The 23727-nt window shown below is 45.6% G+C and overlaps 1 protein-coding gene across 2 annotated transcripts in view; it reads left to right on the top strand.

Moving 5' to 3' along the window:
- Positions 1-23727, top strand: part of exoc3l1 (exocyst complex component 3-like 1) — a 128015-nt gene that overhangs the window by 46110 nt on the left and 58178 nt on the right. For both annotated transcript variants that reach the window (XM_068049740.1, XM_068049741.1), the window contains exon 4: positions 29-701. In XM_068049740.1, the coding sequence (XP_067905841.1) occupies positions 29-701 (673 nt within the window). The remainder of the gene's footprint in view (positions 1-28; positions 702-23727) is intronic.

Genomic DNA, 23727 nt, shown 5'->3' on the forward strand with positions numbered 1-23727 from the left:
TGACCAAGCCTGATCTATTCAATTGCAGTCCCTGAGGTTGTGACTGAGATACGGCAGCTGATAGAGGCCAGGAAGTTGCTGGAGGCCCACACCAAGCTGATGGAGATGGAGTGCTGGCGGGACAACATTCTGTACCAGCTGTACCGAGCTGGGAGGCAGGACACGGAAGGGGAGCAGATCGTCTTGTCGTACTTTAGCGATGTCGGTCAGCTCAATGAAGACCTTGCCAAGGAACTCTGGGATGTTGTAAGCTGTGGCTTAACCCTGGTTAAACAAGACCCCTCCCTGTTCGTCTCAGCAATTCGTATAATCGAACGGGAAGAGAAGATTGACCAAATGACTGGTGACGGCCAAAGGCAACACGTGTTTCTTCCTCCCGGCCGGCCCAAATATCTGCGGCAGACGTTTTTTAAAGTTATTGAGCAATCAACTGCGGCACAATTCAGAGCAAGGCAAACTGACACAAAGGGACCAGGACTGGCCAATCATTTAGCAGCTTTGCAGAACAATATTCTCAATGATTTGAAGGTAGTCAAACACTTAATGGTTCAGTGCTGCCCTCCCCAGTACAATATTCTTCAAACCTATGTGCTGCTACACCACAGTTGTCTTTCAGGTCACCTGCAGGATATAATATCTTGGGACCTGGAGAAGAGTGAGATCTATACAGTGCTTAATTGGATACGTCATATCTACCACAGGTAGGTGGCAGGGTGTAGGGGGTCGCATTTGTGTGCACCAGTCTGATCTGAATTGGGAAGGCATTTGGGGGTGCATCAGCAAGACTATTTTGGTGAACGATGTTGTATTGTTGGCTGCAGGGAAGATCAAGGGGATAACATCTAAGCCCAAGGAGGCTTCGGCAAGATCCACCTGAGATATTAAAAAGATCCACCTGAGGTGGTCAGCAATATTTTTAATGGAGGTTGTTTTTTGAGATGCAGGAAGATTTTCATTAACACTGTTCAGTTTTGCCTCAGGATCTTATGTTCTGAGACTATTAGGTATAAAGAAGGACCTCACTTGTTTTGTCCCCACCCTGACAATTTGAGCTTGGTGACGATATGCAAGTACACTGGTCTGGAGTGAGTAGCATTGTTCCTGTCAGCTTATATTCCAATTAGTGCTCAATAAGAATGCGTGAGAGGATATTTAAAACTTCTGGATTATTTGATTCATGTTTCCTCATTCCTCAGACTATGAATACTAAGGACAGGATTTTCGCTGTAGGCTTCTGAATCCTGCTGTCAGATTCAAAGAGGGATCAGAAGGCTGCACTGTGTGGGAAACAGTTGCTCAATATGATTTTCCCCAGAGCACCCAATTAATGTCCAGAGGGTGGGCTCACTGTCCAATTAAGAACAGCCAGTGGGCTCTCAAAGCTGGAGGGCCAATCAGAGGCCTTCCAGCTTGAAAGCAGCAACAGGATGCCATGGCAGGTAAGTGAGAGAGAAGGCACTTCAAAATGGAGGATCCCTCTCTCCAACTTCTTTGTAATAAAAAATGAACTTTGCAGCTAGGCCATCACTGTGGGGTTTGGAGTGGGGTGGGGGGGAACCTCTACAGGACAGCCTGAGGCTGCTGCTGCACCAATGCAGCCAGGGAGGGCCTCTAAGCCTGACTGGAGTGCTGGCCCCACTGCCAGTCTGCCACTGGGAGACTCCAGGCAGCTAAACTGGCTCCTGCCACCTCTGCGAACCTGGAAGCAACTAAAAAATCACAGTCAGCCTCCATCGATTGCCTTAAGTGGCCAATAATTAGTTGAATCGGCTACCCACCACTTGTGGGCAGGTAGCCCTTCTGCATCACCCCCCTCCCCCAACCATCCCGCTGCCGTTGAATGGCCCGGGGGTGGGATGCACCCCTTGTATGCAGGCTGATGGTGCTATTTTTAGCGCGGCTGCGTTTACTGACAACGCAACCACGAGGTGGCGCAGTACTGGCACATGCACAAATGCAGCCTCATTGACAGAAACGTCATTGTCTGAGACACTCCAGTTTTCCAATATGGTTCAACATCCTGATAGCTTTGCAGATTGCTACACCGTATTGCTTGACAATGTTGAATATTAAGACTCCGAGGTCTGGTTCAACTTCATTCTTGAACACCATTCCTGGTGAACATTTGCCATCTGTTTCTCTATCCTGCATGAAACACTTTGCACTGTTCATATTACATTTCATCTGCCATGTTCTGCCCCCTTTCACTTTTTGTCCAACTCCTGCTGCTCAGAATTAACTGCCTCTCTTAACTTTCGGATCAGTATTAGGACCATTGCTTTTCTTGATCTATGAGGATAGTGATAGACTTCGAGAGGGCATAGACAGGCTGGTGGAATGGGAGAACAGGTGGCAGATGAAATTTAATGCAGAGAAATGTGAAGTGGTACATTTTGGTAGGAAAAGTGAGCAGAGGCAATATAAAATAAAGGGCACAATTCTAAAGGGATGTAGGAAAAGAGAAACCTGCGGGTATATGTGCACAAATAATTGAAGGCGGCAGGGCATGTTGAGAACATGGTTCAAAAGGCTTTCAGGATCCTGGGCTTTATATATAGAGGCATAGAGTACAACAGCAAGGAAGTTATGGTGAACCTTTAGAAAACTTTAGTTCGACCTCAACTGGAGTAATGTGCCCAATTCTGGGCTCCACACTTTAGGAAGAATGTGAAGACTTTAGAGAGGATGTAGAAAAGATTTACAAGAATTGTTCCGGGGTGAGGGACTGAGAGTCATTTACAGCATAGAAGGAGGCCATTCAGCCCATCGAGCAATCCAATTAGTCCCATTCCCTGGCTTGATCCCTGTAGTCCTGCACGTTTATTTCCTCCAAGTGCCCATCAAATTTCTTTTTGAAATCATTGATTGTCTGAGCTTCCACCACCCTCTTGGGCAGAGAGTTCCAGGTCATTACCACTCGCTGCGTAAAAATTTCTTCCTCACATCTTGCCCAAAACCTTCAATCTGTGCCCCTTAGTCCTTGTACCATCAGTTAATGGGAACAGTTTTTCCTTGTCTAACGTATCTAGAACATAGGAAGATAGGAACAGAAGTAGGCCATTCAGCCCCTCGACCCTGTCCCGCCATTCAATGAGATTATGGCTGATCCGCGGCCTAACTCCATATACCTGCCTTTGGCCCATATCCCTTAATATCTTTGCTTAACAAAAATCTATCTATCTCAGATTTAAAATTAACAACTGTTCTAGCTTCAACTGCTGTTTGTAGGAGAGAGTTCCAAACCTCTACCACCCTTTGCGTGAAGAAGTGCTTCCTAACATCTCTCCTGAATGGTCTGGTCCTAATTTTTAGACTATGCCCCCTAGTTTTAGAATCTCCAACCAGTGGAAATAGTTTATCTTTATCTAGCCTGTCTTTTCCTGTTAACATCTTGAAGACTTCAATCAGATCACTCCTTAACCTTCTAAATTCTAGCGAAAACAGGCCTAATTTGTGTAATCTCTCCTCGTAATGTAACCCCTGTAGTCCAGGTATCATTTTTGTAAACCTACGTTGCACTCCCTCCAAGGCCAATATATCCTTCCGAAGTTGTGGTGCCCAGAACTGCTCTCAGTACTCCAAGTGGGGGCTAACCAAGGTTTTGTACAGCTGCAGCATAACCTCTGTGTCTTTATACTCCAATCCTCCAGATATAAAGGCTAGCATTCCATTAGCCTTTTTGATTATTTTCTGCACTTGCTCGTGGCATTTTAAAGATCTATGCACCTGAACCCCCAAGTCTCTTTGGGCATCCACTGTACTTAACCTCCTCCCATTCAGAAAGTACCCTGCTCTATCCTTTTTTGGTCCAAAATGGATAACCTCACACTTGCCTGCATTGAAATCCATCTGCCACAGTTTTGCCCATTCACCTAGTCTGTCAATATCTCTTTGCAATTCTATGCTATCATCTAGACTGTCTACAATGCCGCCTAACTTTGTATCATCAGCAAATTTGGATATATGACTTACTATGCCATCATCCAAGTCGTTAATGAATAATGTGAATAATTGAGGCCCCAACACAGATCCCTGTGGGACACCACTAGTCACATCCTGCCAATCGGAGTACTTACCCATTATCCCCACTCTCTGTCGCCTACCACTCAACCAACTTTCTAACCATGTCAATAATTTGCCCTCAACTCCGTGGGCTTCTACCTTCGTTAACAGTCTCTTATGTGGGACTTTATCAAATGCCTTCTGGAAGTCCATATAAATAACATCCATAGACACTCCCCTGTCCACTACCTTAGTCACCTCTTCAAAAAATTCGATGAGATTTGTCAGGCATGACCTTCCCGTCATGAATCCATGCTGGATGTCCCTGATCAACTGAAATTTTTCTAGGTGTTCAGTTGATTATAGACTCCAGAAACTTGCCCACCACAGATGTCAGGCTAACTGGTCTGTAATTTCCTTGGTTCCCCCTTTCACCCTTCTTAAAAAGTGGAGTGACATGTGCAACTTTCCAATCCAGAGGGACCACTCCTGAATCTAGGGAACTCTGAAAGACTATAGTTAGGGCATCTACAATGTGCTCCCCTACTTCCTTTAACACCCTCAAATGGAAACAGTCAGGTCCTGGGGATTTCTCACTCTTTAGTTCCATTAATTTCCTTGTTACTGATTATTTACTTAAGTTAATTGTATTAAGTCCCTGTCCCCTATCGGCTATTAATTTTGTCGGGACTTCTGGCAAGTTATCCTCCATTTCAACTGTAAATACTGAGGCAAAGTAATTATTCAACATGTCTGCCATTTCCCCGTTATCAATGACAATATCTCCAGTTTCAGCTTTTAGTGGGCCTACATTGCTCTTGACCACTCCCTCTGTCATTTTCCCTGTCCCTCCTGTAAACTTTATAACTAGGTATATTTAGTTCCCAGTCCCAACCATCCTGCAGCCACGTCTCCGCAATGGCCACCACATCATAATCTTCCATTTGAATTTGCGCCTGCAGTTCATCTAATTTATTTCTTACACTCTGAGCATTTGTATATAGACCTCGTATTTGGGCTATACCCCCTAACCTGTCCCTCAGCACTGATGCTTTATTCGCCTGTTTGTTATCTCTCTCTCCTGGTTTAACCAGTAAACTTCTTGCAGTTTGGTAACAATCAGCCTCACCACTAACCTGCACTCCTACCTTCTCCTTTAACTTCCTGTTTTTCCATGTAACTGAACCCTCCCCCCCACTATTTAGTTTAAAGCCCTATCTACAGCCCTAGTTATACGATTCGCCAGGACTGTGGTCTCAGCATGATTCAGGTGGAGCCCGTCCCATCGGAACAGCTCCCTCCTTCCCCAGTACTGGTGCCAGTGTCCCACGAATTTGAACCCATTTCTCCCACACCAATCTTCGAGCCTTGCATTTACCTCTTTAATCTTATTGACCTTTTGTCAATTAGCTCTTGGCTCAGATAGTAATCTGGAGATTATTACCTTTTTGGTTCTGCTTTTTAATTTAGCCCTGAGCTGTTCATATTCCCTCAGCAGAACCTCTAACCTCGTTCTACCTATATCGTTGGTACCTACGTGGATCACGACAACTGGATCTTCCCCTCCCACTCCAAGTTCCTCTGCAACCCAGATGAGATATCCCGAACCCTGGCACCAGGTAGGCAACACAGCCTTCGGGACTCTTGATCCTGGCCACAGAGAACAGTGTCTATGCCCCTAACTATACTATCCCTGATTAAAATTACATTTCTCTTTTCTCCCCCCACTTGAATGGCTCCCTGTACCACGGTGCTGTGGTCAGTTTGCTCATCCTCCCTACAGTCTCTGCTCTCGTCCACACAGGGAGCAAGAATCTCAAACCTGTTGGACAAGGACAATGGCTGAGGCTCCTGCAGCACTACCTCCTGGATCCCTCTACCTGCCTCACTCATAGTCACACCTTCCTGTCCCTGACCACTGGCCAAATTCACGGTAGTTAATCTAAGGGGTGTGACTGTCTCCTGAAACACAGCGTCCAGGTAACTCTCCCCCTCCCTGATGTGTCGCAGTGTCCGAAGCTCAGACTCCAGCTCATCAACTCTGAGCCAGAGTTCCTCGAGCAGCCAACACTTGCTACAGATGTGGTCACCAGGAACCACAATGGGGTCCACCAGCTCCCACATCATGCAGGTCCAACACATCGCCTGGCCCTGCATCTCTATTTTATTTAATTAGATTTTAATTTGTTTTTTAAATTTCCGACTGGTCTTTAGTTTTTAATCTGTAAAATATTTCTCCTATTCACTTTTAATCTGAAATCAACTTAGAATACGTAATTCAAATTAGCAGTTACTTACCAACCAATGGACTTTACGGTTTGGTCCCCCCCCCCCAAAAAAACACTACCTACTATATTAAAAAGAACTGTAGACCTTTCTCTTTACCTTAGTTACTTACTGAGCTATTTAGAGTTATTCCCTAACAGCGGTTACTCACCAACCAATCGCCTTGCAGCTTTCCTGTGATGTCACTGTTGACTTTTTTTTTCAAAACTCCAGCGCACCAGGACTCCTCCCGAAGGTAAGCGGCTCGCTGAGTGAACTCTCGCTGTGTCACCTGGTCTCTTTGTGCTCCGGCTCCACTCTCACTGTTTCCCGCCCGCTGAGTGAACTCTCGCTGTGTCACCTGGTCTCTTTGTGCTCCAGCTCCACTCTCACTGTTTCCCGCCCGCTGAGTGAACTCTCGCTGTGTCACCTGGTCTCTTTGTGCTCCGGCTCCACTCTCACTGTTTCCCACTCGCTGAGTGAACTCTCGCTGTGTCACCTGGTCTCTTTGTGCTCCGGCTCCACTCTCACTGTTTCCCGCCCGCTGAGTGAACTCTCGCTGTGTCACCTGGTCTCTTTGTGCTCCAGCTCCGCTCTCACTGTTTCCCGCTCGCTGAGTGAACTCTCGCTGTGTCACCTGGTCTCTTTGTGCTCCGGCTCCGCTCTCACTGTTTCCCGCTCGCTGAGTGAACTCTCGCTGTGTCACCTGGTCTCTTTGTGCTCCGGCTCCGCTCTCACTGTTTCCCGCTCGCTGAGTGAACTCTCGCTCTGTCTCCCGGTCTCTTTGTGCTCCGGCTCCGCTCTCACTGTTTCCCGCTCACTGAGTGAACTCTCGCTGTGTCACCTGGTCTCTTTGTGCTCCAGCTCCGCTCTCACTGTTTCCCGCCCGCTGAGTGAACTCTCGCTGTGTCACCTGGTCTCTTTGTGCTCCGGCTCCGCTCTCACTGTTTTCCACTCGCTGAGTGAACACTCGCCCTGTCTCCCGGTCTCTTTGTGCTCCGGCTCCGCTCTCGCTGTTTCCCGCTCGCTGAGTGAACTCGCGCTCTGTCTCCTGGTCTCTTTGTGCTCCGGCTCCGCTCTCACTGTTTTCCACTCGCTGAGTGAACACTCGCCCTGTCTCCCGGTCTCTTTGTGCTCCGGCTCCGCTCTCGCTGTTTCCCGCTCGCTGAGTGAACTCGCGCTCTGTCTCCTGGTCTCTTTGTGCTCTGGCTCTGCTCTCACTGTTTTCCGCTCGCTGAATGAACTCTCGCTCTGTCTCCCGGTCTCTTTGTGCTCCGGCTCCGCTCTCGCTGTTTCCCACTCGCTCAGTGAACTCTCGCTCTGTCTCCCGGTCTCTTTATGCTCCGGTTCCGCTCTCACTGTGTCCCGCTCGCTGAGTGAACTCTCGCTCTGTCTCCCGATCTCTTTGTGCTCCGGCTCCGCTCTCACTGTTTCCCACTCGCTGAGTGAACTCTCGCTCTGTCTCCCAGTCTCTTTGTGCTCCGGCTCCGCTCTCACTGTTTCCCGCTCGCTGAATGAACTCTCGCTCTGTCTCCCGGTCTCTTTGTGCTCCTGCTCTGCTCTCGCTGTTTCCCACTCACTGAGTGAACTCTCGCTCTGTCTCCCGATCTCTTTGTGCTCCGGCTCCGCTCTCGCTGTTTCCAGCTCGCTGAATGAACTCTCGCTCTGTCTCCCGGTCTCTTTATGCTCCGGTTCCGCTCTCACTGTGTCCCGCTCGCTGAGTGAACTCTCGCTCTGTCTCCCAGTCTCTTTGTGCTCCGGCTTCGCTCTCACTGTTTCCCGCTCGCTGGGTGAACTCTCGCTCTGTCTCCCGGTCTCTTTGTGCTCCGGCTCTGCTCTCGCTGTGTCCCGCTCGCTGAGTGAACTCTCGCTCTGTCTCCTGGTCTCTTTGTGCACCGGCTCCGCTCTCACTGTTTCCCGCTCACTGAATGAACTCTCGCTTTGTCTCCCGGTCTCTTTGTGCTCCCGCTCCGCTCTCGCTGTTTCCCACTCTCTGAGTGAACTCTCGCTCCATCTCCCGGTCTCTTTGTGCTCCGGCTCTGCTCTCGCTGTTTCCCACTCTCTGAGTGAACTCTCGCTCTGTCTCCCGGTCTCTTTGTGCCCCGGCTCTGCTCTCGCTGTTTCCTGCTCGCTGAGTGAACTCTTGCTCCGTCTCCCGGTCTCTTTGTGCTCCGGCTCCGCTCTCGCTGTGTCCCGCTCACTGAGTGAACTCTCGCTCTGTCTCCCGGTCTCTTTGTGCTCCGGCTCCGCTTTCGCTGTTTCCCGCTCCCTAAATGAACTCTCGCTCTGTCTCCCGGTCTCTTTGTACCCCAGCTCCGCTCTCACTGTGTCCCCTTCGCTGAGTGAACTCTCGCTCTGTCTCCCGGTCTCTTTGTGCCCCGGCTCTGCTCTCGCTGTTTCCCGCTCGCTGAGTGAACTCTCGCTCTGTCTCCCGGTCTCTTAGTGCTCCGGCCCCTCTCTCACTGTGTCCCGCCCGCTGAATCTAAGTCTGTCAGAATCTTGTACACCTCTATCAAATCTTCCCTCCATCTCCGTTGTTCTAAGGAGGACAATGCCAGCTTTTTCAACCTAACCTTGTAGCTAAATTCCCTCATTGTTGGAACCATTCTGGTCAATCTCCTCTGCACCCTCTCAAGGACCTGCACAACCTTCCTAAAGTGTGGTAACCAGAACTGGATGCAATACTTCAATTGGGCCTAACCAGAGCTTTATAAAGGTTCAGCATAACTTCTCTGCTTTATTATTCTCTGAGCTGCATTTTATTCTGGCAACGGTGGGCTGGAAGATGGGGTGAGACCCTGTCTCGGCCCTCTGTAAGACCTCTGAAGCCATTTGACAGTGGACAGGCAATTAACTGCCCGCCATCGGGGACGCCGTCCCTTTAAGGGATGAGCTCCTGCCTCCAAAGCTGCTGGCCAATCAGAAGGCCAGCAGCTCTGCAGTACCGGCAGCACCACGGGAGCAGCGGTGATTGCCCGTACTCCAGGAGGTCCTGCAGCACCGAAGAAGAAGAAACCCGGCACAGGTGAGTGGGGTCAGGGTCACCGCTGGCCCCGGCAATTGGGTAGGGGGGAGTAGTTGGTGAGGGTGGGGGGTTTTTCCCGGAGGGTAGGCAATTGCCACTGGGGGAGCCCCCCAGGAGCCCTGAATTGCACCCAAAGGCGGGACCCACCCTGACCCTGCGAGGAGGCTGCCAGGCATTATCTGGTGGTGTCTCCCTGAAGTGGTAGGCCCCTCCGCCTTCCACAAAATTGAGTTGGAGGCAGGAAGAGGCCCTTAAGTGACCAATTAATGGCCACTAATTGGTCACTTAAGGGCCTCAATTGGCATGGGGTAGGAAGGCTGTCCTCAGCCTTAACCATCCCAGACAGGGGGCCCGGACAATGTCAGGAACAGCACCCCCTGCCATTTTGTTTGCCCGCCCCCACTTCCGTGCCTGCCTCCAAGGGCAGAACAAAATTCTGCCCTATGCCTCTATTTATGGAGCCCAAGATCCCATATGCTTTGGCTAATCACTCTCTCAATATGTCCTGCCACCTTCCAAGATCGACCCCCAGGTGCCTCTGTACCTGCACACTCTTTAGAACTGTGCCATTAAGTCTATATTGCCTCATCCTATCCCTTCTACCAAAATGCACCATCTCACACTTGTTGTATTAAATTCCATCTGCCACTTGTCTGCCCATTCTACTAGCCTATGTATGTTTTGTTACAGGCAGTTCATATCCTCCTCACTGTTTGCAACTCCTCCAATTTAGGTGTCATCAGCAAATTTTGAAATTCTACTCTGTATTCCAAGATCCAAGTCATTTATATATAGCAGAAAAAGCAGTGGCCCCAGCACCGAGCTTTGGGGAACGCCAGTGTCAACCATCCTCCAGTCTGTAAAACAACCATTTACTATGATTCGCAGTTTTCCGTCCTTAAGCCAATTTTTAATCCAATTGGACACTGACCCTCCTATTCCATGAACCTCAATTTTGTTAACCAGGTTTTTATGTGGTACTTTAACAAATGCTTTCTTAAAATCCAGATAGACAACATCCACCACATTCCCTTCATCAAACTTCTCTGTTACTTCATCAAAAAATTCAATTAGATTAGTCAAGCATGATGTGCCTTTTACAAATCCATGCTGGTTCTCCTTAATTTATTCAAACCTCTCAAAAGCCCGTTGATTTTTTTCCTTGATTATTGTTTCTAAAACCTTACCCATCAGTGATGTTAAACTAACTGGCCTGTAGTTGCTAGGACTGTCCTTACACCCTTTCTTGAATAAGGGTGTCACATTTGCCACTCTCCAATACTCTGACACTTCCCCCATATCCAGGGAAGATTGGAAGATTATGGAATGCTCTTCATTATTTGGCCTAATTCTCACTTGATCTCACGTGCATCATACAGCCTCTTTCGTTTCATTATCGCTATCTCCCTCATCATCCAGAGCTCTGTTTTTGGTTTCCTTACCTTTTGCCCTTGTTGGAATGTACCAAGCCTGTAGCTGAGGCATCTCTTCCTTAAAGATCACCCATTTTTCTGTCGAGGCTTTTCCTGTCAGTCTTCGGTTCCATTTTACCCTGGCTTGATCGCTTCTCATCGCACTGAAATTAGCCATCTTCCAATCTAGATGTTCTACCTTATTTTGTTCCTTGCTTTTCTGCATTGCGAGTCTAAACCTAATGATACAATGATCACTCTTATCCAAGTTATCCCCTACAGACACTTGCTCCTCTTGGCCCACCTCATTTCCCAGTACCAGATCCAGCAATGCCACCTTCCTAGTTGGACCGAGAACATACTGATCAAGGATGTTCTCCTGAGCACATTTCAGAAATTCCTCCCCATCCTTTCCTTTTACTCTAAAATTATCCCAATTGATATTTGGGTAATTAAAGTCCCCCAATGTCACCATTATATTGTTCTTGCACATCTCTGTGATTTCCCTGCAGATTTGCTCCTCTGTCTCTCATTATTTGGAGGCCTATAGAATACCCCTAGTAGCGTGATCATACCCTTTTTGCTTCTCAACTCTAACCAAATGGATTCTGTCCTTGCTCCCTCAAGGATATCCACCCTTTCCAACACAACAATGTCTTCCTTAATCTGTATGGCCACCCCACCTCCCTTTTTTCCTTCTCTATCATTTCTGAACACTTTATATCCTTGCATATTAAGCACCCAGTTCGCACCATTTTAAACCATGTTTCCTTTCTTCCCACTACATCAAATTTCCATATTGCTATTCCATATTTGTGCTTGTAGCTCACCAACCTTATTCACCCCACTTTGTGCATTTACATACATGCATTGTAATCCTGTGTTTGCATTCTTCATAGTCCTTCTCAGTCTGCTCCCATCTAATATGGAACTATTCCCTTCTCTAGTACTGTCCTACACTCACATTACGCACCTTATTCCCTTTTTCTTCTATATGCTGGTGCCCACCCCCCTGCCAATTTAGTTTAAACCCTCTCAACTACACTAGGGAACCTCCCCATGAGGACATTGGTCCCAGTCCTGTTGAGGTGCAAGGCGTTCCTTTTGAATAGGTGCCTCCTGCCCCAGAGCTGGTCCCAATGCCCCAAAAATCTCCTGCACCATGCTTCAAGCCACGCATTGATCCTCCCTATCTTTCTATTTCTACTCCCGCTAGTGTGTGGCACTGGGAGTAATCCAGAGATTACTACCTTCCAGGTCCTAATTTTTAACTTCTTCCCTAGCCCCTGAAAGTCTGACCATAGGACCTCAATACCTGCCCTTGCTATGTCAGTACCAATGTGCACCACAACTTCTGGCTCATGTCCTTCCCATTGCAGTATATCCTGCCCCCTCTCCGTGATGTCCTTTTCCCTGGCGCCAGGGAGGCAACATACCATGCAGGACTCATGATAATGGTTACAGAAATGCCTATCAATCCTCCTGACTATGGAATATTCTATAACAACTGCATTTCTACACTTTGCTGCTTCATCCTGTACAGTCCCTTGCCGATTGGTGCCATGGACTGGACTGCACACCTGCAGGGTATCATCACTTCCAGCAGTCTCCAATGCTGAGTACTGGTTTGAGAGTGACACACACTTTAAAGACTCCTGCACCTCCTGCCTCTTCCTAGTCTTCCGGATGGCCACTCACCTACTATCCTGAATTCTCATTGCTTGTGAGGTGACCACCTTCTGAAATGTCAGATCCAGGAAACTATCCCTGATGCTCTGCAGTGACTCCAGCTGCCCCTCAAGCTCAGAAATCCTAAGCTCGAGCTGAAGCAGCTGGAGACACTTCACACACATGTGGCTACCCAAGACACGTGAAGTGTCCTGGAGTTCCCACATGCTGCAGGAATTGCAAGCAACAGGTCACAACTGCCCATCTAGGATCTAAATAAAGCTCTATTCTCTCTTTTAGAATCTAATTGGTACGTTGTTTAAACTATTCATTTTAATTAATGCTTCTAGACCTGCTCTTTGCTGCTATTATTAATTCACTCACTATTATAGTCACCCTGATTGAGGTTATTAATTTCTGGGCTCCTAATTTGAAACACTACCCTAGTTTATAGAGAGAAAAAGAGAAATACGCACCAACCAATCGCTTACCCACTTTCCTGTGACATCACACTTTTTTTTTTCTTGGTTTCTTCTCACAATGCTCTCGCTCTCTCTGTCTCCTTTTCTGCTGCTGCTTTACCCCTACTGTGCTCTCAGACCTTCCACTGTTCTTGCAATTACTTGGAAAGATTGGAGAACTTGGGGTTGCTCTGCTTGGAGAAAAGGAGGTTGAGAGGAGATTTGATAGAAGTGTTCAAAATCATGACGGATCTGAATGTAGTTGATAGGGAAAAACTGTTCCCATTGGAAGAAGGGTCAGGAACTAGAGGACATAGTTTAAGGTGATTGGCAAAAGAATCAACGGCAACATGAGGAAAACATTTTTGTATGTATTGAGAGGTTAGGATCTGGGATGCACTACCTGAGAATGTGGTGGAGGCAGATTCAATCAAGGCTTTCAAAATGAATTGGCTAAGCACCTGAAGAGAAAAACATTGCTGGGCTACAGAGAAAGGGCAAGGGGAGTGAGACTAGCTGAGTTGCTCTTGCAGAGAGCTGGCACGAGCATGAAGGGCCAAATGGCCTCTGACCTGTGCTGTAACCATTCTATGATTCTATCATTTGCAAATTTGATGTATTTATATTCAGTTCTCGAATCCATGCCATTGATACAAATTAGAAGCATGAATGGTCCCAATGCCCTACTCTGCCCATCTCTTATTCATTCCCAAAATGTACTCTCAATTCCTCACAGTTTTGATCATAATGACTAACATTTTGTGTGGTACTTTATTCAAGCTTTTTTTTGGAAGTCAAGGTACACCATGAATTAGGAACACCCACAATTCAATTAGGATGTGACTTTCTCAAAGAAGTTGAGGAGGTTGGTCAGGCAGGCTCTTTCCCTTCTCAAACCATGTTAACCACTGCAAACTAAGTGATAGTAATGGTAATCCTCAAATTTACTCCTGATGGATTCCATTATTTATTTGATATTGAATTAAGATTAATTGGTCTTTAGTTGTCTGTTTGCTTTGTTGCCCTTTTAAAAAGGTGTACTGCATTAGCTTGTTTACAATCCACTAGATTTCCCTGTTCATTCACTGACTTCCTTGTATGATTCTTAGTACCTCACAAACGTCTCCTCCCTTGCCTCTCTTAATACTTTGGGATCAATATCATCTATCCCAGGGGGATTCTTTGTTTTGACCCTATTTACCTTGTATAACGATTTCCACCTTGTAAGGGTGAGGGCTTGCCCCGGTAACCAAAAACGCGAATGATCGTAGGGGTTCTACTAGTACAATGTTTGAGCAATCATTTTATACAGTTACAGGAGGTTTACTTGACAAGCTGTTTCTTTAATTACATCATCTCTCATCTACTGTCTTCTCTAATCTCATCCTGCCTTGATTATATTATTCACCTCGTCAATCACTTGATTAGGTTATCCATGTGATTTGTGTGTCTAACAGGCAAGCTTTTCTCAAGTTTCAGGGACCTAAGTTACGCCAAGTATCCCATGATTCCCTAAGCCAGTCTCCCCTTACAGACCTCATTTATATTGAAGTCATTTTCTTTGAACACCGTATATTCTTGTACAATGTATCCATGGCCATACTCTGCCATGTCCCTGATATCCCTCCTACATTGTCACTTCCCACTGCCACAGTAACCTCTATGACAGGCAGTTTATTCATAGTGCTTCCAGTTTTCATCTTACTGAAGTTTTGCCCCCTTTCTTGGCTCTTCATGACTGCCTGTTGCTGGTGTCTAGTTCCCGAATGTCTCTCAGATTTACTTTGAGTGCCTTTAATACAATCAAATGAACCAACGTGGTGGAAAGAAATCAGATACAGAGCCTGGAGTTGTCAATTCAAGGTTAATGGATGACAGCGGACTGTTTAATCTGGTAGAATTTTACCATACACATTATAATAGCAGGCCTCTATTAGTACCCAGATTGTATGTTACATCATGAAATGAATCTTTTAAAGACTGTCATGTCAAGCACAGGGAAGATGATGGCCTGGCGTGGGTAAGGCATCACCTATCACATCCAGTTTGAAGCCACTTCTTGTAAGCTCTCATGTAGTAAGTCCATGGTGTGTCCTCCAAAAGGCCAGTCCTAGTATGCAAAGGCTATAGGCGAATTCTGAACAGTGAGTGGCAATTATTATTCAAAAGAAGAAGTTACTAAAGAAATGACTAAAACTTAATATAGACAAGTCTCTGTGCCCAGATGGTTTGTATCCTCTATGGAAAAGATGACATAGGCGCTATTATTTCCTAAAAATTCTTTGGAGTGGAAATTTGTGCCAGAAAAGTGGAGGATTGCCGATGTGACCCCTTCTGCCTTCAAAAAAGAGACAGGGATAGGACAGGAAATTATAAACCAGTTGGTGTTGTTTCAGTTGTAGGTGAAGTACCAGAGTCTACAATACTGAACGCAATTCCGAAACACTTCAAGAAACATGACTTGATCAGGAGTAGCCAGTAATGATTTCTCAAAGCAAGTTCATGAGGGATAGAATGCTGAACACGTACAACATCTTCTTTGGAATATCATGGACAATTCTGAGCACCCCAATATGGAGAAGATGCAGCATAAATTCACTAGGCTGTTACCAGGGATGAAGAGTTAGTTATGAAGAGCGACTTGAGAACTGAGATCCTTTTTCATTAGAGTTGAGGAACATTGAGGTGTGACCTGATGCAGATTTCCCAGATTATGATGAGTTATGAAGTAAATAGTGATGGGTTGTTTCTAATGGGCTCTAACATTGTAATAAGAGTACACAAAATTAAGATGATTATGATTAAGGGTATGTTAGGATAGTGGTTATGTTGCTAGATTAGTAATCCAGAGGTCTCAATTAATGATCTGGTGACATCAGTTCAAATCTCATGATGGCAGCTGCTGAATTTAAATTCTATTGAATAAATCAATATGGCATAAAAACTAGTACCAGCAATGGTGACCATGAAATTACGCAGATTGATGTAAAAACCCATCGGGTTCACAAATGTCCATTATAGAAGGAAATCTGGCATCCTTACCCGGTGTGGTCTATATGTGACTCCAGCCCCACTCTGTGACCCATATATGAAACATAACTGCCTTCTGAAATGGCCTAGCAAGCCACTCAGTTGTATCAACCAATGCAGAAAAGTATAATGAGAATAAAACCAGACGGACCACTTGGAATCGACCTAGGCACCGTTCATGACAAAGGCACATCCAGCCCAGTTGAACCTGTCAACTGTTTCTGAACAAAATCTGGCAACTTGTGGAGAAATTGGGAGAGCTGTCCCACAGGCTAGTCCTGCACACAGGATCAAACCTCTCAAACAACGTCCCTGACTCCTCCATCACCATCCCTGTCCCGCCAATAGGACAGACCCATCAGTGGTGGAGGCACAGTGGTATACAGTCCAGAGAGAGTGGCCCTGGGAGCCCTCAACATTAACCCCAACACCATGAAGTCTCATGGCATCAGGTCAAACATGAGCAAGGAAACCTCCTACTGATCACTGCCTACCGCAGGCTGCCAAACTGTAGTGGTAATGTTAGGTACAGTATAAATCAGGAAATTAGAGGTGCATGTAACATGGGTAATACAGTAATAATGGACGACTTCAATTTACATGTAGATGGTGTAAACCTAATCGACACTAATGCTGTAGAGGATGAATTCACGGAGTGTGTACAAAAATAGGTTTCTGGAGCAGTGCGTTGAAGAACCAACTAGGGATCAGACTATTTTAGATTTAGTATTGTGTAATGAGGCAGGGCTAATTACTAACCTTGCTGTAAAGGAGCCTTTGGGAAATTGTGACCATAATATGATAGAATTTCATATTAAGTTTGAATGTGATATAGTTCATTCTGAAACTAGGGTCTTAAATCTGAACAAGGGAAACTATGAAGTTATGAGGGGCAAGATGGCTATGGTGAATTGGGAAAATACACTAAAAGATTTGATGGTAGATGGGCAATGGCTAGTATTTAAAGAAGTTCTATAAGGTCTACAACAGATATATATTTCTCGAACACACAAATACCCAATGGGAAACGTAAATCAACCGTGGTTAACGAAATAAGTTAAAGGTTGCATTACATCAAAGGAAGTGGCTTATAAGGATGCCAGAAAACTTCATAAGCCCAAGGATTGGGAGCAATTTAGAATCCAACAAACGATGACCAAGAAACTGATAAAGAAAGGAAAAAGAGAATATGAATGCAAGCTAGCGAGAAACTTAAAGACGGTCTGTAAAAGCCTCTTTTGGTATGTGAAAAGGAAAAGATTAGCAAGGACAAATGTGGGCCCATTACAGGCAGAGACAGGAGAATTTATAGTGGAGAATAGGGAAATGGCGGAGAAACTAAACAATTACTTTGTGTTTGTCTTCACAGAAGAAGATACAGAAAATCTCACAGAAATACTAGGCAACCAAGGGAATTGTGAAACTGAGGAACTGAAAGTAATTAGTATTAGTAAAGAGGTAGTACTTGAAAAGTTAATTGGATTGAAGGTTGCTAAATCCCTGGAACCATATAAGCTACATCCCAGAGTGTTGAAGGAGGTGGCTATCGAGATAAGGGATGCATTTTTTTTGAAGAGATACAGCACTGAAACAGGCTCTTCGGCCCATCAAGTCTGTGCCGACCATCAACCACCCATTAATACTAATCCTACACTAATTCCATATTCCTACCACATCCCCACCTGTCCCTATATTTCCCTACCACCTACCTATACTAGGGGCAATTGCTAATGGCCAATTAACCTATCAACCTGCAAGTCTTTGGCATGTGGGAGGAAACCGGAGCACCCGGAGGAAACCCACGCAGACACAGGGAGAACTTGCAAACTCCACACAGGCAGTACCCAGAATTGAACCCGGGTCGCTGGAGCTGTGAGGCTGCAGTGCTAACCACTGCGCCACTGTGCCGCCCCAGTGGTGGTTATCTTTCAAAATTTTATAGATTCTGGAAAGGTTCCTGCAGACTGAAAAGTAGCAAATGTAACCCCACTATTTAAGAAGGGAGAGAGAAAAAGGGGAACTACAGACCTGTTAGTTTGACGTCAGTAGCAGGGAAAATGTTAGAATCTATTATCAAGGATGTGATAACTGGACACTTAGAAAATAATGGTAAAATTGGGCAGAATCAACATGGATTTATGAAAGGGACAAACCTGTTGGAGTTTTTGAGGATGTTACTTGTAGCATAGATAAAGGAGAACCGTTGGATGTGGTGTATTTGGATTTTCAGAAGGCTTTTGATAGTCCCACACAGGAAGTTAATAAACAAAATTAGAGCACATGTGATTGGGGGTAATATACTAGTATGGATTGAGAATTGGTTAACAGACAGAAAGCAAATAGTAGGAATAAATGGGTCATTCTCAGGATGGCAGGCTGTTACTAATGGGATACTGCAAGGATCAGTTCTTGAGCCGCAGCTGTTCACAATCTATATAAATGATTTGGATGTGGGGACCAAATGTAATATTTCCAAATTTGCTGATGACACAAAACTAGGTGGAAATGTAAGTTATGAGGAAGATGCAAGGAGGCTTCAAGGGGACTTGGACAGGCTAAGTGAATTGGCAAGAACATGGCAGATGGAAAATAATGTGAATAAGTGTGAAGTGATCCACTTTGGTAGAAAAAACAGAAAGGCAGAATATTTCTGAAATGGTGAGAAGTTGGGAAGTGTTGGTGTGTTCTTGTTCATGGGTCACTAAAAGCAAGCATGCAGGAGCAGCAATCAATTAGGAAGGCAAATGGTATGTTGGCCTTCATCGCAAGGGGATTTGAGTACAGGAGTAAAGACGTCTTGCTGCAATTGTATAGAGCCTTGGTGAGACCGCACCTGGAGTATTATGTACAGTTTTGTTCTCCTTTTCTAAGGAAGGATATACTTGCCATAGAGGGATTGCAATGGAGGTTCACCAGACTAATCCCTGGGGATGGCAGGATTGTCTTATGAGGAGAGATTGCAGAAACTAGGCCTGGAATTTCGAAGAATGAGAGGTGATCTCATGGAAACTTACAAAATTCTTACGGGGCATGACAGGGTGGATGTGGCTAGTGAGTTTAGACCAGGGAACATAATCTCAGAGTAAGGGGTAGGCCATTTAAGACTGAGGTGAGGAGGAATTTCTTCACCCAGAGAATGGTGAATCTTTGGAATTCTCTACCCCAGAGGGCCATGGAAGCTCAATCACTGAGCATGTTCAAGACAGAAATTATAGATTTCTAGATACTAATGACATCTGGGGATATGGGGATAATGCAGGAAAGTGGCATTGAGGTAAATGATCAGCCATGACCTAATTCAATGGAGAAGCAGATTCAACGAGCTGAATGGCCTGCTCCTGTTCCTATGTCATTTGTCTGTTTATTTGACCCTTAAAACACTCAGGGACTAAAACACATTTTTTTTTAAAAACACTATCTGTGATCGGTTGAGAGTTGAAAAGTGGAAGTCACCCACACCATCTCCCACCTGTCCATAACAGATTGAGGGGTCTGGAGCCAGGATTCAAAACATCAGACTGAATGAGTAATGGAAGCTGGAGGAAACTTTATCCCGAAAATTGTAAAAATTACATAAGCAGCTTTTCTCGTGTTCTTTTCTTCTTTATGGTGCTAAAACACTTAAAGATATGGCTACATTTCACGGCAAACATTTGTAGAACAAGGAGAGGTATCCTGGAATACCATAAATCTATTAAGTATTAAAGACTTAAAAGCTGTAGCTACCCAGATGGGAGTAACTTTCAGGCAGAAAGCAAAAAAACCTGAGATCATTCAGAATCTAGCTGGTCATTTTAAAATTGCCCCAGAGCATGGAATCTGAAACTGAAGGGTACCCCTAGTTAGACTTCAATTGGAAATACAAAAAGTGGAATTGCAGTTTCAAAAGGAAAAGAATGAAAGAGAGATGCAGTTTCAAAAGAAAAAAACAGGCAGCACAAAGAGAGATGCAGATGCAAAGGGAAAGAGAGGTGAGACAGTTTGAGTTAGACAGGCTGCCAGCCCAAGGTGGGAATGCCACCAGCAATTGAAATATTAACTCCAATTTGGAGCAAAGCTTTGATGTTTTGAGACACTGACAATTAGTGCTGAAATTTAATGAGGATGAGGTCGAGTCATATTTTATCTCTTTTGAGAAAATTGCGACCAGGTTAAAATGGCTAAAAGAATATTGGACCCTTCTTTTACAAGGCGAGTTATTGGGAAGAGCTTGTGAAGCCTGCTCCATGTTGTCAGAGGAAAGCTCCTTCGATTACAAACAGACTAAAACTGCTATTTTAAACACCTACAAGTTAGTTCCTGAGGTATATCGACAAAAATTTAGAAATCTAGAAAAAGACCTGCCCAAACCGTTATTGAATTTGAGTTAAACATATGGCTTTCGATCACTGGATAAGATCTCTCAAGTTAGAACTCTCAAATGAAAATTTGAGAACTGATTCTATTCAAAGAATTAAAAAATAGTATTCCCATTAACATAAAAACACATATGGAAGAACAAAGGGTCACAAGAGAGAGAGGCTGCTGCAATGGCAGATGACTATGAGCTCACACATAAATCCTTCTTTCAAGGAAAACCCTTCCAGAATGAACCCCAGAGGTCCGGGAAGGACAGAAAGTGGGAAAGTGACAAAAAATGGGGTGCCTGTGAAAGGGAAATTGAGAGCGAGAATGCAGGAAGCCCTCCACAAGTCAGGAAAGAAAGTTCAGAGGGTAGGAATGCTTTCCACGGACCTGTGTGTTCCTATTGTAATAAAACAGGGCATGTGAAAGCTGACTACTGGAAATCAAAGCAGAAGCCAGTGAGTTTTGTTGGGGTTATTTATTTTTATTTATTTAGAGACACAGCACTGAAACAGGCCCTTCGGCCCACCGAGTCTGTGCCGACCAACAACCACCCATTTATACTAACCCTGCAACAATCCCATATTCCCTACCACCGACCTACACTAGGGGCAATTTATAATGGCCAATTTACCTATTAACCTGCAAGTCTTTGGCGGTGGGAGGAAACCGGAGCACCCGACGAAAACCCACGCGGTCACAGGGAGAACTTGCAAATTCCGCACTGGCAGTACCCAGAATCGAACCCGGGTCCCTGGAGCTGTGAGGCTGTGGTGCTAGCCACTGTGCCACCCTGTGCCGTTCACAAGGTCAACCCAGGAAAGGGTGCCTCAGTAGGTAACATGGCACGCAACCACAGTGATGGACCCCTCAAAGAATACTGTCATAGGCAGAAACAGAAAATATTCCAAAAGCTAACTGGGATTTTGTTTTAAATGGAAAGGTGTCCCCGTACCCCTCTAATGAGACAGGCCTCATTAAACTCCAGAAAGCTTGTTATGGAATGATAATGCTGGAACCTATCTTGACTCAGTTTCACATTTATTGTACAGAGTAAAAGGATTACAAACATGTAGTTCCTCACTCAAATCCTCCACCAGCCTCAGTAAGTGTCTGTTTATAAGTGCTGAAGTAAGATCCCATTTAACAACTTGCACCTGCATATAATCAAACAATTGATACAGAATTAACAGATTAACAGGCCAAGGAGATGGAACAGATGCAGGTAGAAGTCCTTGTACTATTCCCTGACTGTGTAGTAACCAAGCCCATGGCTAAGCAAGCTCCGCCAGAGAGAGCTGAACCAGTAATTCAGCCAGCTGACCCCGAGGTCTGGCTGGCTAAAACATTTTCAGAGATTTAGAAGAGAAGGAGTACAGTGGGTCATCCCTTATTGAAGCCATGCAGGCAGACCCTGATTTAAAAAGAATAGCGCAGACTGCCTGTTCTGAGGCAGCGGCAGAGAAAGTACCCGAATGCTATTAATTTAAAAATGGGGTAGTATTGAGAAAGAGGAGACCTCCACAGTGACCTGCAGAGGAAGAGTGGACAGTGGTCCACTAAATTGTAAACCTGCCTAAATATCATAGGGAAATCTTCAGAATTGCCTACGAGATCCCAATGGCTGGGCACATGGGTATCCGAAAGACCCAGGCCCGGGTCAGCCAGCATTTCTATTGGCCTCTTCTGCACCAAGCTGTGGTTAAATTTCATAGGACCTACCATACCTGCCAGGTCTGAAGGCACTGGATACTGCAAAAGCTATGGGCCCTGACAATATTCCGGAAATAGTACTGAAGACCTGTGCTCCAGAACTTGCCACGCCCCTAGCCAAGCTGTTCCAGTACAGCTACAACACTGGCATCTACCGTGCAATGTGGAAAATTGCCCAGGTATGTCCTGTACACAAAAGGCAGGACAAGTCCAACCCGGCCATTACCGCCCCATCAGCCTACTCTCAATCATCAGTAAAGTGATGGAAGGTGTCATCAACAGTGCCATTAAGCGGCACTTGCTTAGCAATAACCTGTTCAATTACACTCAGTTTGGGTTCTGCCAGGGCCACTCAGCTCCTGATCTCATTACAGCCTTGGTTCAAACATGGACAAAAGAGCTGAACTCAAGAGGTGAGGTGAGAGTGACTGCCCTTGACATCAAGGCAGCATTTGACCAAGTATGGAATCAAGGAGCCCTAGCAAAACTGAGGTCAATGGGAATCAGGGGGAAAACTCTCTGCTGGCTGGAGGCATACCTAGCGCAAAGGAAGATGGTTGTGGTTGTTGGAGGTCAAACATCTGAGCTTCAGGACATCACTGCAGGAGTTCCTCAGGGTAGTGTCCTAGGCCCAACCATCTTTAGCTGCTTCATCAATGACCTTCCTTCAATCATAAGGTCAGAAGTGGGGATGTTTGCTGATGATTGCACAATGTTCAGCACCATCCGTGACTCCTCAGATACTGAAGCAGTCTGTGTAGAAATGTAGCAAGACCTGGACAATATCCAGGCTTGGGCTGATAAGTGGCAAGTAACATTCGCGCCACACAAGTGCCAGGCAATGACCATCTCCAACAAGAGAGAATCTAACCATCTCCCCTTGACATTCAACAGCATTACCATCGCTGAATCCCCCACTATCAACATCCTAGGGGCGACCATTGACCAGAAATTGAACTGGAGTAGCCATATAAATACCATGGCTACAAGAGCTGGTCAGAGGCTAGGAATCCTGAGGCAAGTAACTCACCTCCTGACTCCCCAAAGCCTGTCCACCATCTACAAGGCACAAGTCAGGAGTGTGATGGAATACTCTCCAGTTGCCTGGATGGGTGCAGCTCCAACAACACTCAAGAAGCTCGACACCATCCAGGACTAAGCAGCCCACTTGATTGTCACCCCATCTACAAACATTCACTCCCTCCACCACAGACACACATTGGCAGCAGTATATACCATCTACAAGATGCACTGCAGCAATACACCAAGCTCCTTAGACAGTGCCTTCCAAACCTGCGACCTCTACCAACTAGAAGGACAAGGGCAGCAAATACATGGCAACACCACCACCTGCAAGTTCCCGTCCAAGTCACACACCATCCTGACTTGGAACTATATCGCCGTTCCTTTACTGTTGCTGGGACAAAATCCTGGAACTCCCTTCCTAACAGCACTGTGGGTATACCTACCCCAAATGGACTGCAGCGATTCAAGAAGGCAGCTCGCCACCACCTTCTCAAGGGCAATTAGAGATGGGCAATAAATGCTGGCCTGGCCAGTGATGCCCACATCCCATGAATGAATAAAAAAAAGGTTGTTGCGAAACCACAACCTACAATCAAGTCCATTCCACAAATACCCATGCCTGCTTTCAAAGAACCCTTCAGCAGAGTTTTGACAGATTGTGTGGGACCTCTACCCAAAAGTAGGTCAGGTTTCCAATACCACCTAACAATTCCTAGATCAAAGGGAGGAAACCTCATTAATAAATTACGTCCCAGCTTTTTTTAAAGCCTATGCTGTAGCG

Source organism: Heterodontus francisci, chromosome 17 (assembly GCF_036365525.1).
Source record: "Heterodontus francisci isolate sHetFra1 chromosome 17, sHetFra1.hap1, whole genome shotgun sequence".
NCBI classification, from domain to species: Eukaryota; Metazoa; Chordata; class Chondrichthyes; order Heterodontiformes; family Heterodontidae; genus Heterodontus; species Heterodontus francisci.